At 30.6% G+C, this 14,553-nt stretch overlaps 1 protein-coding gene across 2 annotated transcripts; it reads right to left on the bottom strand.

Moving 5' to 3' along the window:
- Window positions 1–147: 147 nt before the first annotated feature.
- On the bottom strand, window positions 148–14,487 carry LOC146532896 (uncharacterized). 2 transcript variants are annotated; one of them, XM_085196596.1, is made up of 5 exons: window positions 14,398–14,487; window positions 4,336–4,388; window positions 1,060–1,471; window positions 821–911; window positions 148–716 (listed from the first exon to the last, which is right to left on the bottom strand). In XM_085196596.1, exons 1-5 carry the CDS (start codon window positions 14,422–14,424, stop codon window positions 526–528), a joined length of 774 nt encoding a protein of 257 aa, XP_085052722.1. In that variant the 5' UTR covers window positions 14,425–14,487; the 3' UTR covers window positions 148–525. The 2 variants fall into 2 exon arrangements, with proteins under 2 accessions (XP_085052722.1, XP_085052721.1); XM_085196595.1 differs by lacking the exons at window positions 148–716; window positions 821–911; window positions 1,060–1,471 and adding an exon at window positions 2,395–3,836.
- Window positions 14,488–14,553: the final 66 nt, after the last annotated feature.

Here is a 14,553-nt window from a genome sequence, read left to right as displayed (position 1 = left end):
CATTTCTTTATTTGTACAAAGATATAGATTATCTCATAATTTATAAGAGCATTTTTAAGTATTTCTTTATTTTAATATTTCAAACTTATGTATGTTATTAAAAAAATAATTGTATTAAAATTTTTTCTTTTACGTATCAGTTTTTATATGATTTTTGTTATCATTACGTTATTTCAAACTTAGTTACCAATTTTAATATATTATTTAACATCAACAATCAACACACAGAATGAAATTTAAAATATACTGTCAAATTAACATTCTGTTGTTTTTCTGTAACTTTATCATATTATTATTGTTAATTTTAAGACTACTCCACAGTGGAGAATCGCGAAATGCGAATAACAAGTAAACTAAATTTAAGCAAGAAGATTATATAGAATGTCTGAAAATGTACTAACAAATAAAAAAATCTAATGAAACTGTTTTCATTAATATATCGCGTATAACTTGTCTACGACCTCAGACTTATGAAAATTGTACGAAACGTTAGATTCAATAAGGTTCTCATATTTAGTCTACAATTTAAAACATTTGTCCATTGTACCTAAATTTCTTTTCCTTTTGGTTTATATTGAAGTCGATGCCTAGAAGAGTGGGGTCGATACCAGCAATAGCAGTACCGATGGGTCGAGCAATGGCAATACCAGATACTGCCACGGCCGTCGCCATGGGCCGGGACGCTGCAAGTCCACTGTCACCAATAACTGCCAATCCTGTAATAAAATGATAAAGAATATTGTATTCAGAATTATTAGAAACTTAAATGTCTTATTTTATAAATCTGCAAACTAAAGTCAAATAGCTATAACAGACTTACCGACAGGTTTTGCTTCGGCAATAACTTTGCCGTCTATACTAGATTCACCGGATTCTGCTGGAGAGTCGATACTGACACCTTCTTCACCAACCTAAAAAATATAATAAAGTACATAGTAAGCTTAAACTTTGCACGTGCAAAATCTATAAGAAACAAAAATATTTTTCAAACATTTTTATAGATCCCAAAAACTAAACTTACAAATTTAACTATATTTATAAATTTCTGTCACAACTTACATCGTCATCGTAGTTATCATCATACTTTCTCACGAGTGTTGCATTTTTATTGAATAACACATCAACGTCCTCTCCTATTTCATCTATAAGCTTTATCGTATTTGAAGCAGCTTCGCCCAATGAGAAAAGTTGGCTTTTAAACCTAGCTTTCTCTTGATTTCCTAAGCGTCCAGTTTTTCTTCCTATATTGTGTAATTTTAGAAGATTATTTGATAGTGATTTTAGGCTTTGTAAGTTTGCCGACAGCACTTTGGATAAAAGACTTTCATCACTATTTTTCACTATATTTTCACTACTTATACTCTCTTCTGCTACCACTTTTTCACTAAGGATAGATCCTTTTGTATCTTTTTTCACTTCTAAATATTGTCCCTTAGCACCTCCATAGAAAGGTATGTATTGAATTGCAGCACTACAAAATAAAAAAAAATATGTAAAAAAAATAAACCGTTTATTTATAAGCGATATAAGAAATATTTGAATTAGCTAATAAAGTATAAAGGAATTTATTTAACTATTTAGCTCATAATATCGAAGGTGACTTGGCACTAACTTTTAATAAAGTATAATTTTAAGTAAGAATATTTCTAGTTCGATATTATGCAACAATTTAAAGAGCAATTTTATAATAGTTAATACTAACTTATAATTATAAATGAAACACACTTAAAATATTTGGCACCAATTTTATAAAGCACGTCTAAAGATTAACTAATATAAAGTTTAATTGAAAGTTTAAATATTAAATATTATTTTTAATGTTTATGAATAACCATAATCAAAGTTTAGTTATAAAATTATTGTTTAAAGTTACATTTTTTAAAAATATATAAATAATATAAAAAATGATAAAGTTTCGAGTATTTTTTGAAAAGAAACGATAATTTTATTTCATTAATACATTTATTAAATTTAATATTACACAGATCTGACAATTCTCGAAAAATATTTTCAAAAAGTTTCGAAATTACTTTCCGATGTAATAAAGAGGGACCGTCAATATTTCACTATATTTAGTTCATATTATATTCGTATACGATTAGTTCAGATTCTGCATGTGCTATTCCGCCTGGACCAGCAACTGCTGTAGCTAGAGGCTTGTATATTATCGACGCAATTTCTCCTTTTCTTAGTATAACTTTTGATATAGGGTTAGATATAGACACGCCTTTCAATCCACTCACAGCTAATGCCTTTGGGTTAACATGTATAATATATACGGGATCTTGAGAAAGATGTTGTACAAACTTGTCGCCGTCATAATTGAAAGCTTCACCTTTGTCCTCTTGACGGTTTTGCCAGAGGTTTTTCTTGATAAGCTCGATAAATCTAACGAAAAATAAATTAGTTAATATGAAATATAGTTTTAAGTTTCGGTCGGGGATGACGTTTCTTTGGTAGGATGGTAATAAATAACAGGGCCTGTTGCTACTACTTTTCCTTCACTTATTGGTAATGATCTTTGTAAGAAATATTCATTTGGTTGTGGTAAACGTTGTACAAGTGTATTTAAGTCTGTATAAGGTGAAAGCGCCACCACACGAGCATGTGGGCCTGCAATGGCTAATCCACCTGGTTTTGTATAGGCTAGCCCTCCAGGGCCAACGATAGCTGTGCCACCTCTGCCTGCTGTTGCAATACCACCAGGTCCAGCAATTGCTACTCCTCCCTTCCGCACTTTGAGTTTATTAATTAAAAATCCGGGACTTGGAATGTCAGGTTTTTTATTAAAGAACCAAGGAAAACTACCAAAGGGGAAACGTAAATCTCCTTCCGGATCAGAGTTCTTCGTATCGTCATTCACCTCTACAGTTATAGGCCTTCTGGTAGATTTTCGTATACTTGTTGGCTTAACCGTATATAATTTTTTTCCCGTCTTACTGTCAGTTTTATTGGAAACTTTTTGTTCAGGTGCTTCACTATCTACAGTGCGTTTTTTGACGGCCCGAGATACTCTAGACTTGGAAGGGGTAATATTTTTTTCACTACTGGTGTCGGCGATATTATTATTATTTAATTTGTTTTCAGTACTTTCTACATTCTCTTTAACTTGTTCATCAGCGGCCAACGTTTTTTGTTTTCTACTACATACATCTGCACTTTGACCGTACTCAATGAAATTATCCCAACCACCTCCTTGACTCAAAGCTACTACAGGGTTTTTTATTAAAACAGGAAATAGGGAAGCAAACGGCCGCTGACCAAATTGAAAGTTTCCAAATGAAAATTGAGGAAATGAGGGAAATCCAGGAAATGATGGTTGTTGTTGCCTTGTTTGAAAGGCATTATTAGGGATTACAGGCTTAACATTATTCATCATTAGGTCATTACTACCATCAAATAATTCGCTAGAAATCATTGGAAGTACTGGTATATTCATTATATATGGATACGGTATAACTGGCATCATCGAGCTGGGCATGATCATATTCGGTGAAAACTTAAGATCTCGTGAATACGGATTGCTGCTATATGAAGAATCAAGTAAATCAATGTTATTTGGTATCCGTTTCGCTAAAGCCACTATCTGTATAATCTTTTCCAACGTTTCTTTATCCAATCCGTGACTATTTATATTCATAGGCTTATTAAAATTTAACTGCTTAACAGATGACTTCCGTAAGCCATTATTGATGGCTTTAATCTTTTCAACGATATCAGTAGTATTATCTTCGTCAATGTTAATATCAGTGTCTGCTTGGTAGAATATAGATCCATCTTCTCTATCTACTATAGCTTTTTCTGTTTTGATTCTATCTTCTTGAGTTAAAGGAGACCTGAAATACAAATTATTATAATAAAAAAAAATCTTATAATGAAGAAGCATTATATTAATAGCGTGTACACAATAATAAGCGGTGATATTAGCACAAAATATAGTAAACAGCATACCTGAACCATTAGCCTGACCTGAGTAAGAATGTTGAGAGAAGCTCCTTTCTTCCTAATTTAGTTGTTAGTTTGGTGCACACCAATTTTTAATATAAAAGCGTGTGTAATTTGAAATATGTACAAATGTCGGTTTATTTATATTGTGATCCTTGTGAATGACAAAATAATTTGTTTCTAGATTCAATGGGAAATAAAGGGAGGGGAAAGGAGAGAAAAGAGTATATATTATTATAATTTTTTCTACTAAATGTTGCATTATGATCTTCGCTAACATCAACCGTACGTCCTTTAATGATTTGATTTTTATTCATTAGTTGTTGTCCGTTAAATAATATATATACAAATAAAAATAAACTATTTAAATATATTTTAAAATAAACTTACTCATTATTTGAAGGTCGGGAAGAAACCTCAGCAAGAAAGAACACCAACAGCACCTGAAACAATTTTTTTTATGCATATCTTATAAAAAAATAAAAGAGATAGTATAGGCATATCACAGTATTTTCTATCACCATAGTTAGGTAAAAGTTAAACAATATTGTTGACATTGTTGTAAATCTGGGTAACTTTAACAGATACGAGTGATATTTTACACTAGATATATCTTAAAATTTGAAACACATTGCGAGTGTTTTTGTATTATTAGTGCTCTCATAATACTTTTCACCCAAACACATTCATAGAAACCTTATAAAATAGATCAGTATAAAAAAAAAACTGAATTTTGTAATCTGTCAAAGTTACACTAGTTTCATCAAATGGTCCCCCATTTCATTTTGACTTTCACACAAATAACCATTCATAAAAAGGTAGTCATAATTATAATAGAAAACAATAAGTAATTCATTACTATGAGTGGAGATAGAACTCACTGAGCCACTAAGACCTGAACTTAAATTAATAAATTAAATTAAAAGTTATTATAGCATGCTATTCTCGTACAGTTAAAATAAATTGAAGTAGACCTTTAAATAAACTTGCTTACTAGGAACTGGGTCGCAGAGTACTCTCTCTCGTGCAATCGTGGGATGTCTTTTATGATATATTCCGTTATGTTAACTTAACACCAAAATAAGTTACTATGAAACTATTATTTAAAAACATTATTTTCTTCGATTATATAGTCAACGATTAATGAAAGATTAATATAAAATAAGACCGTCATGGCATAGTAGACCATTGTCTGATGGTTGTGGATTAGATTCCCATTCGATAGAATTATTATTTTAAATTATTTTTCTAGTTTCCGGTTTCATAAACAAAGTGCAAAATTGAGTATCGACACTCACCATACAAGGTGTTCAAGTTGAGGCGGAATGCATAGAGCTGCTGCACTATATCGCTTTAAATTCTTCCACACTCTTTAACCGCTCTATGACAACATTAAGACAATAATATTTGTTCGAAAGAATAAGATTAATTACGACGGACCTTGTCTTGTTTTAGTGGGGAAATGAAATGAATTTACTACGCACGAAACCCTCTAATATTTACTATTACTTAATAAAATGAATTATTATGCAAATTATATTTACAGCTATTTATAAATTGCGGAAGAAGTTGGTATGTCTATCTGTTTAGGTTCAGTTTTTTAATAAATGTCAAGGATAATTATACTTTATGATAATGACATTTTTTAGTTCAGTATTTGTGTTTAAGTATCTACTATAATAAATAAACTTCGATATTTAATATAGTATTTAGTAGATTATTATTCGAATTTAGAGCAAGAGAAGTTCAATGGAAATGGGAATGTCTGGGTGTGGGTGTAAATGTTATTTTAACTAGGTGTTAAAATAACATTTAGCTAAATATGTAGCAAAAGGCAATCAAAATATCTGTACTCAGTTAAGAATAAATATCTAGAGATAAATAAGTCTATTTCTACGCCTACTTTAATTGGCAGATTAAACTAAAATAAATAATGTATGTATATACATATTAGATATAAGTTAGCAATTTAGAAAAAATCGTTAAAATACAGACACGTGGTCTCGTGGTCGTGGTGAAATGTTTAATATTTTCTTCTTTCTCTCTCTTTCTCTCTTTTCTTGTAACGAAGCAGATTGAGTTCCGCCACTCCACACGTAATAACTCAAGAATTCGACGGACCATGTCTTAATGGGTGTCTTAACATAAGGTTCCCAGGTTCCCTCTGCCAATCCTTATGATATACCCTGATAAAGCATAAAACTAAAAAAGTAGCAACAAAGTGTAGCGTTGAGTTTCGCCACCTGGCACCGCGCTGCCCAGAACAGCTAAAAGTGGAAAATGAAGTATCTTAACACGTCTCGGAGGATCCTCTGCTTACCTTTTTATATAAAAGGGGAGATATATAGGCATGAAGAAAAAAAGACATTAACAACATTAATTAACAATAAAAAACATCATGCGAGACTATATATTATTAAGATATAACTAACTTGTTCTTTTTTGCTCCTAGCCAAGAATTTAATTAAGTTTTCATGTTTTCGATACGTTTTATGACGAATGTCAACGTCCTTATATTAATGCGATATATAGAACTAGTGGACCCGGACGCGGCTACGCCTGCTTCAACTATAAGAATATTTATTAAATATATTCATGAAATTATTTTCAATTTTCAATAGAATTAGTAAGAAAATATAAGCTTTAATAATCAAAAAGAATAATAAGTAGAGACATATTATTAGAAAAAAATATCTGAGTTATTGAAATGAACCAACAAAAGGATTAAAAGTGACTAAAGGATAGGTATTCTTAATATTAGAAAAAGTACCTAAAGTTTTCCGTGCGTGCGTACATAGATATCGACTCTACGAAATAACTAAACATTTCTCTCTATTAAGCAGGATAATTTTAGCGGGCAATATCAAATAAAATAAGAAGAGAACCAAAGTGTAGCTTAAATTAATTATAAACAGCAAATAATTACATAAACATTTACAATAGTTCGAAAATGTATGAAAATTTATAAAACCGTCAATGTCATCTGCCTGTTCTCGTCGGTCATACTATGGCGCCCGTAAGCTAGATCATTTGGAATCAGTGACATCTCCTTAATTATTTATTAGAATGCTATACAGTAAACTATAATTTCAATCTAGATAAAATGTTAAGAGTGACTATTATATTTATTTTCATAAGGATGAATATCAAAATGTCGCGGTAACGGTTGCGTAGCGACGCGACGGTTATTATTAACATGGCAGAATAAATTGCATGTCAAATTAGAATGTACTTTAAATATATATTAGCACTAAGCCTATAGCACTTCTGAAGAATGCAGCTTTCATACAAAACAAAAACAATGAAAATCGGACCAGTAGATCCAGAGATCTTAGCGTTCAAACAAACAAACAAACAAACAAACTCTTCCGCTTTATTATATTAAGTATAGATAAGTTAATTTTGGGTGACGTTTTCTTAAAACAACAATCAAACTTTGCAAACCGTTCCTTAGCAACGACGGTTGTTATTAACATGGCAGAATAAATTGCATGTCAAATTAGAAAGTACTTTAAAATATATTAGTATATATGTGTAATGTAATGTTGCACTAAGCCTATAGCACTTCTGAAGAATGCAGCTTTCATACAAAACAAAAACAATGAAAATCGGACCAGTAGATCCAGAGATCTTAGCGTTCAAACAAACAAACAAACAAACAAACTCTTCCGCTTTATTATATTAGTATAGATAAGTTAATTTTGGGTGACGTTTTCTTAAAACAACAATCAAACTTTGCAAACCGTTCCTTAGCAACGACGGTTGTTATTAACATGGCAGAATAAATTGCATGTCAAATTAGAAAGTACTTTAAAATATATTAGTATATATGTGTAATGTAATGTTATATAGCCTATAGCACTTCTGAAGAATGCAGCTTTCATACATAATAAAAACAATGTAAATCGGGGCAGTAGATCCAGAGATCTTAGCGTTCAAACAAACAAACAAACAAACAAACAAACAAACTCTTCCGCTTTATTATATTAGTATAGATAAGAATGTTATTTTCATTATTTTTATTACCTACCGACTGTTATACCTACTCAAATGAAAATATATTAGACTTTGTATCTTCAAGACAATTTTCTCTCCTCTTTCTGTTAGAATTAGTAAAATTCATTCTAATTCTTGTAACTCAACGCCGCGCTATGACTTCCCAGAGCAGGATAAAGAAAATAAATACTCCTTCCAGTTATGATTGGACTCTTACCTACTTCGTTAACAGTCAAACGCTAACTTACTGCACCACGATAGCCTTAAATATTTCAAAAATATTTAATTTTCTTAAAATAATTCACCTTTGGGTGGCTTCACAATAAGCTCGAAATCGAAATATTTATAATTATGTTTATACCATATTTCTTTAATGTAAGAGCGAAGTATGCTCACGTCAGCTAAAAGACAACGTTAAAAGTGCTAGCAAAAGTTGTTATATCTTTTTATAAAGAAGATAAAAGTTGAGATTTATTTATGAAAGGCGCGAAATGAATTAATTTGTTATATCTCTATTAACAGAAATTTGGTCTTTAAGTCCCATCCATCTTCATTAATCTAAACAAACATGAAAACATTCAAATTAATTTGATATAGGTAACATCTTTTAATAAAAAAATCTAAATTGTTTCTTTAAAATTAAATATTTCGACATACAATCATGCATAACTGTGAATACTAAAGCGTGTCTAATAAAAAAAATCAATAATAACTCTTTCAGAATGCAATAAATTACAAAATATTTAAAAAACCATTAGTTTACTATTAAATAGTTTTATAATTGTATAAACTAACGAAAGATTTTTGGCCTCGTATGTAAATATAACATGTATGCAGATTTTACTTAATTGACTCGGTCAGTCGTCTGGCAATTAGTACGATAGCTATATTTGAATGGCCATCTTGGTGCAGGAGTACAGCGTCGGACTTTAAAAGTAAAAAAAAGGTAAGGTAAGGTAAGTGTAGGAAAGGTAAGTGTAAAAGGGCCGAGAGGCTATTGAAAATATATTTAACGAACGAACTGACCAGGACCACTGACTTAGTGTAAATGTGTTCGAGGTAAAAGTAGGTGCGAGATAACAGCTAAATTTCTCTATAATGTAAATAAATAGTCGCGACCTGTTTAGAACTGTCATTAGTTCTTGAACGCATTATAAAATCGAGGAAAGGAGATAGAGGACGCCGTGGCGACTGTAAGCGTGATGGTTGTGGGTTCGATTCCAATTTTGGGGAATGATATATTTTAATTATTTTCAATTTTTCGCTCTGATAATGAGGCAAAGCGCGGCATTAAACACACAATACGGTAAGAATTCAGTGGAAAATATCCTGAGAGTGCCTTATCCCTAGGTTCCCTGGTTCTCTCTGGCTACCTTGGGTATGTGCGGGATAAATCATGAGGCCAAAAAGTTACAAAATCGGCATTGTGAAGATAATTTAAAATTTGGTTTGTTATAGAAAACGCGGACGGCGGATAATACGCTTTTTAAATGAACCTAAATTCAATTATTTTTTAGTTAAAAAATTTAACTAAAAATAATTGAATTAACAATTGCACATAAACCTTAATTTATCAAAAAAATTGTAATTTTCAATAATATCTTTCTTTGTATTATACCAAATAATGACAATTGAGTGTTAATAAACTATAATAAATCTTTAGTTTTTCATATTTAGCTTATATACCTGTAATTTTTACTGTACAACCTTGACATATAAATATTTATGACAATTTAAGAAAGGATTATAAATACATACATATATAAATATATACATATATCTAGGTATCAACTATCTATCTATAAGTAAAATATGTCCTTTCTATCCGTGAAGGGCACATATCACTACATTAAATCAACTAAATGCTTATCGATACTAGTAATTAATTGATTTTAAGAGGCGAATCACGATTCAAGATTTTAAAAGGAATATTTTTGGTATTAGTATAGAGTAGTAGTACGAATAGACTATGATATAAACGTAAGACAATAATGAATGTATAGTTCACATTTGTTAGAATTTTTTGTCTGAGTAGTAGAGTTCTTGTGTGTAGAGAGAGTTCTTTTATTTTCAGCTTGATGCTGTATCTTGACAGACTAGACAGATAAACACCTAGTGCTTAGACACTCCTTGCCGTACGTTAATTCAAATTATTCTCACTAGGAGAATTTCTAGGCCAGAAATCTCCTGAGTGAGAATCGAACCTACAACAGAAACAGTCGCGGCAACCACATTAACTATTAAAAAACTATGGAAATCCACATTAAAAACCATAAAACTAATGTCCTAAGACATCTTAAATGTACTTAGAATTGAGACAGACAAGTCCATAATTAATCATATAATATCAAGAGAAAGCTTTCAAAACATAAGTAGGTACCTCTATAAAGTTCATGGTCAATAGTGAATGTTAGAGCTTTAACTGAGCTTGTAATTTAGTTCAATAGTAAAACAGATTGTATCGTTGTATCATAATATTTTTTAGCTTTGCGATCTATTCCGCATACATCAGGGTCAGCAGAGGGAACCTGGGGAACCCTCCTATGAAGACAAAGAAATGAAAATATAACATTTTTCATTTCCTCAAATGGGAATCAAATCTACAACCTGTCAACTAACGTATTCCGTTTTAATTGAATACATATTCAAATACTAAGTAAAGATAGTCAATAATATATTTACAATTTACCAAGCCAATTAGATGCATAAAATCGATTTCAACCTACAATTTTGGGTGTGGAATGGATAACAACCGGTTCTAATATAAGAAGTAATCAAAGTGTGAAGTTAATTAAACTGTTGAGATATAAATCATCAAATGTTTTTCTTAATTTGTATGCATTTTAAAAGTATCTTTTGGCAGGTCGAAAGTAAATTGATGTTTATTCCACACAAATTTTAGAAAATTAATAAAAAATACAGTACAATTTTCTTTGGACAATCCTCACCGGTGGAAAGGCTATATTTAAATTATTTTGTTATTTTCCTGCTCTGACAAAGTGCGACGTTAAGTTCCGCCACTCTACGCGCAATGTCTCGGAAATTGACTGAATTGATTGATAAAGCGTGCAGTTGTCTTTTCCCTAAGAAGATAACAATTGCAAAATATATAAAAAAAAGTTCAAGTCTAATTGTTAGTTAAACTTTCGCCAGTAATTTTTTTTAAAATAAATATACAAAACTATATTAGTAAAGTTTTTAGAGATTGTCGTGGCACAGCGTGACATATCCCAACTCAACTAGCGAGTGCAAAAAAATATGAATTAGTCCAAAAGACATAAAATTTCAGTTAACTTCTTCTTTATATTATAAAAAATAATGATAATTTAAATTATTGTATGAGTATGTATTTTCACAATATTTTTTTCTTATGACGTTATCACGTAAAATTATAGTGCCTTAAACGACTTTACACACAACCAGTTTTTTTTTATTTTAATAATAAGCAATTGTCATTACTATTTGACATAAATCCCCTATAGTTGCATATGCGAGATGGCGTGCACATGAACGTTTCTGACAGGAAGATTTTTGAAAAATTATGTACCTAATTCTAAGATTATCTTCTATGAGATTTGCTCATAGAAGTTGCTATTTGTTAAATAAAACTTTCATATGAGTATATTCTATTTATATGTTTAGTAAAAAGTAACAGTTCATTGACTTGGGAAAAATTTAAATTATCAATCATGATTTAAATAGAATATGAAAACAAAGCTATTTAACCTCTCTTAATTAAATTTTACTCTGAAATTCGGCGGAAAATCGGGAACGGAGTGTCTTAACACTAGGTGACCTCTGTCTACCCTGCTGTGTGCGGGATCCAGCGTGAAAAAAATAATATTGATTTATAGCGGAATAGTATTTGACTGTCAACGCGATTGTGGGTTCAATTACGCAGGGAGGATGATAACATTACATATTATATTAATTTTCCCAATCTGTGTTAGCATAAAACGCGGCGGTAAGTTACGTCACACATATCTCCAAATTGGACTTTGAGAGTTTATCCTAAAAAATAAATATAAATCAAGAAATGAGTCATTCACATCCAAATACAACTAATTTCTTTGAACTCACTCTTCTTTAAATATCATTAACTGTAGTCCCTCTATGGACATTAAGCCTATACAAAAATACATTATAATATGCAAATAACTAACACAAAAGGAAATACTTTCTCATGGCATTACCCCCATTTCGAGAACTTGGATGGCAAGCGGTAGCGTAATTTATTTAGATTTAGATTGCTAAGAAAGTTGTATTATTAAAGCTATTCTCAACTTTATATCACATAAGATACGGCTTAAATTTCTTAATAATTTAATTTAAATGATCGGTTTTTTGCGTATTCTGATCGACATGTTTTTTTTGTTATCGATAATAGATTTTAGAGGTCATTTTAGCTTGTAACAGTAAATGTTTTGTATGTTTTATATTATATATTTATACACACACTTGCATACATGCACATACACACACATGTTACATACATATATTTATATATTTAATTTTATTGGTATCACTCTGTCACTAAATACATTGAAAAAAGAGAGCAGAATGAATCTTGAAAGGTATTCGTTGCCCCAGTTATTAAAGATAGGTAATTGCAACTTACTTCTACTTGATAAATATGTACACAGTACAAGCGAGTAAACATTTAAATGTAAAAGAGAGTATACATTTAAATTTAAATGTATTTTTTAGTTCATGCTGCATTCCGCTTATAGCAAGGTAGGTAGAGGGAAACCGGGAGCCCAGTGTTAGGACACTCCGTTCCCCAGTAAGATTCCGCTCCCCACATTTTTTCGCCACTGAACACCTCAAATTCCTCCAGAATTGTGTTTTGAGTGCCTTAACTCAACGTCTCCTTTTGCCACGTTTCCAGAGCGAGGAAATAAAAATATTAAACGTTCCCCCGAGTGGGAATCGAATTCACAAGCATCGCGTTTACAGTCTCACGCTTGTTCTTAATATTCGGTTCCCAATTTCCCTCTGTCTATCCTGCTATGTGCGGGATACAGCGTGAAGCTAATACTAGGACAGTTTTATTTTTAGTTCAATTACCGTTTGACTTACTTTTTTTATCTTAACTACGAAACGAGACGAGAGAAACGTTAAATCTTGAAGCTTTCTTATTACACTTTACCATCTTGGTCTCAATATATGTACCTTTAGGTATACTATATAAAATTCTTTAGCATATATATTCTATATCATTTATCGTAATTCTGATTAAGAATAAATAAACTTTTTTAATTAAAATATTTATATGATAAAAAATTATAAGACACGAAGCTTAAAATAATTAAAGAATTCTTTTTAATTAAAAAAATTGGGTAAATAGAAAAAGGTCATTTTAAATTATTTTTAATTATTTTGAAGTTTTATCGTGCTTGGGAACTAAAACGATGAATAATCTATGGGTATATGTATATAAATTTATTAAAATATTTTTTTAAAAGGGTATTTGTTGTTATCTTTGTTATATTTTTACTATTGTTAATACGAGTATGTATCGAAAAGGTAACGAATGGACATTGATTACACTATTTCTATAGACTATTTTTTCTGCCACAATAAAAATAAAAAAAAGAAAACCGAAAAATTATTGTTTTTGGTTATGTAGGTAGAAAAAAATATCGTGTCATGACACTCAGCTCACCACTTTCTGCACGAATTCAAGACATTCCGTATTGTGTCGCGTAACTCAACGTCATTCTTTGTATTATCACAGCGGGGAAATATAATTAAAATGTAGAGTAAAGACGTAAGAACATACTAGTTTCAATTTAAATGTCAAATCAATAACCGTATATCTTATAACGTACGAGAATGCAAGCTTTGCATACAAAATGTATCGTGAGAATATAAGACAAGCTTATAGCTTTAAATTTATTTTTGTACTATATTTTTACATGTAAATAACATGTTTTAGGTATGCGGTAGGTATTCTACTATTAAAATATTTTCCTACGAAACTATAATATATTTTTTCTTTTATTATGTTTAAATTTAAAGGTAATTTTTCTTTGGAAATTATACCACGCTCGGGGCCTGAGCCCTACGGTGTATCACAAAAAATATTTTATACTCCACCTACAAAGCTCGATAATTTCATAAAAAAAGTATATACACAAGAAAATCAAAAACAATTTTTAAGATTCCAATAATTTTGCAAATTGGTGCGATCAATAAATAAATAATCGTTCATATATGATAACTTTTTAGATTTCCATACCTTCAAGTCAAATAGTTCAAGAAATTCGTTTCATAAATGAGTCAATATTAACAAAAACAAGTCTCCAGTTACGCCGAAGAAGAAAATAAACGATACATGACAAAAAACACTCAAAAGCAGTAAAAGATTGGAAAAATAAACAAAAACAGAAAAAAAACGCATGTTTGACGTAATTAACATGCATCAACTATTCGTATAAATAAACAAGTACTTACCAAAAATCCTTGATATATTATAGTCATTTCTGATGTAATTTAAGATAAAATAGCAAACACGTCTGTCCTCTTGTGATGCTGCGTGTTATTTGACTGTGAATGCTCTTTTGAAGCTTTTTTCCTTTTCGCGGTCAAGGTCTTACTATATGTTACGTT

Source organism: Heliconius melpomene, chromosome 13, assembly GCF_056956725.1.
Source record: "Heliconius melpomene rosina isolate 202511_hmr_F chromosome 13, ASM5695672v1, whole genome shotgun sequence".
NCBI classification, from domain to species: domain Eukaryota; kingdom Metazoa; phylum Arthropoda; class Insecta; order Lepidoptera; family Nymphalidae; genus Heliconius; species Heliconius melpomene.
The sequence above is the reverse complement of the archived record's forward strand: the minus strand, read 5'-3'. Positions and strand labels throughout refer to the sequence as shown.

Bases quoted from the DNA above. Each gene is read 5' to 3' on its own strand.
- LOC146532896 (XM_085196595.1), bottom strand. From the start codon at position 14,424: ATGACTATAATATATCAAGGATTTTTG. The intron at 4,389-14,397 runs GTAAGTACTTGT...AAATTGTTTCAG, and splicing joins TAATATATCAAGGATTTTTG to GTGCTGTTGGTGTTCTTTCT. The intron at 3,837-4,335 runs GTAAGTTTATTT...TTTGTATTTCAG, and splicing joins TCCCGACCTTCAAATAATGA to GTCTCCTTTAACTCAAGAAG.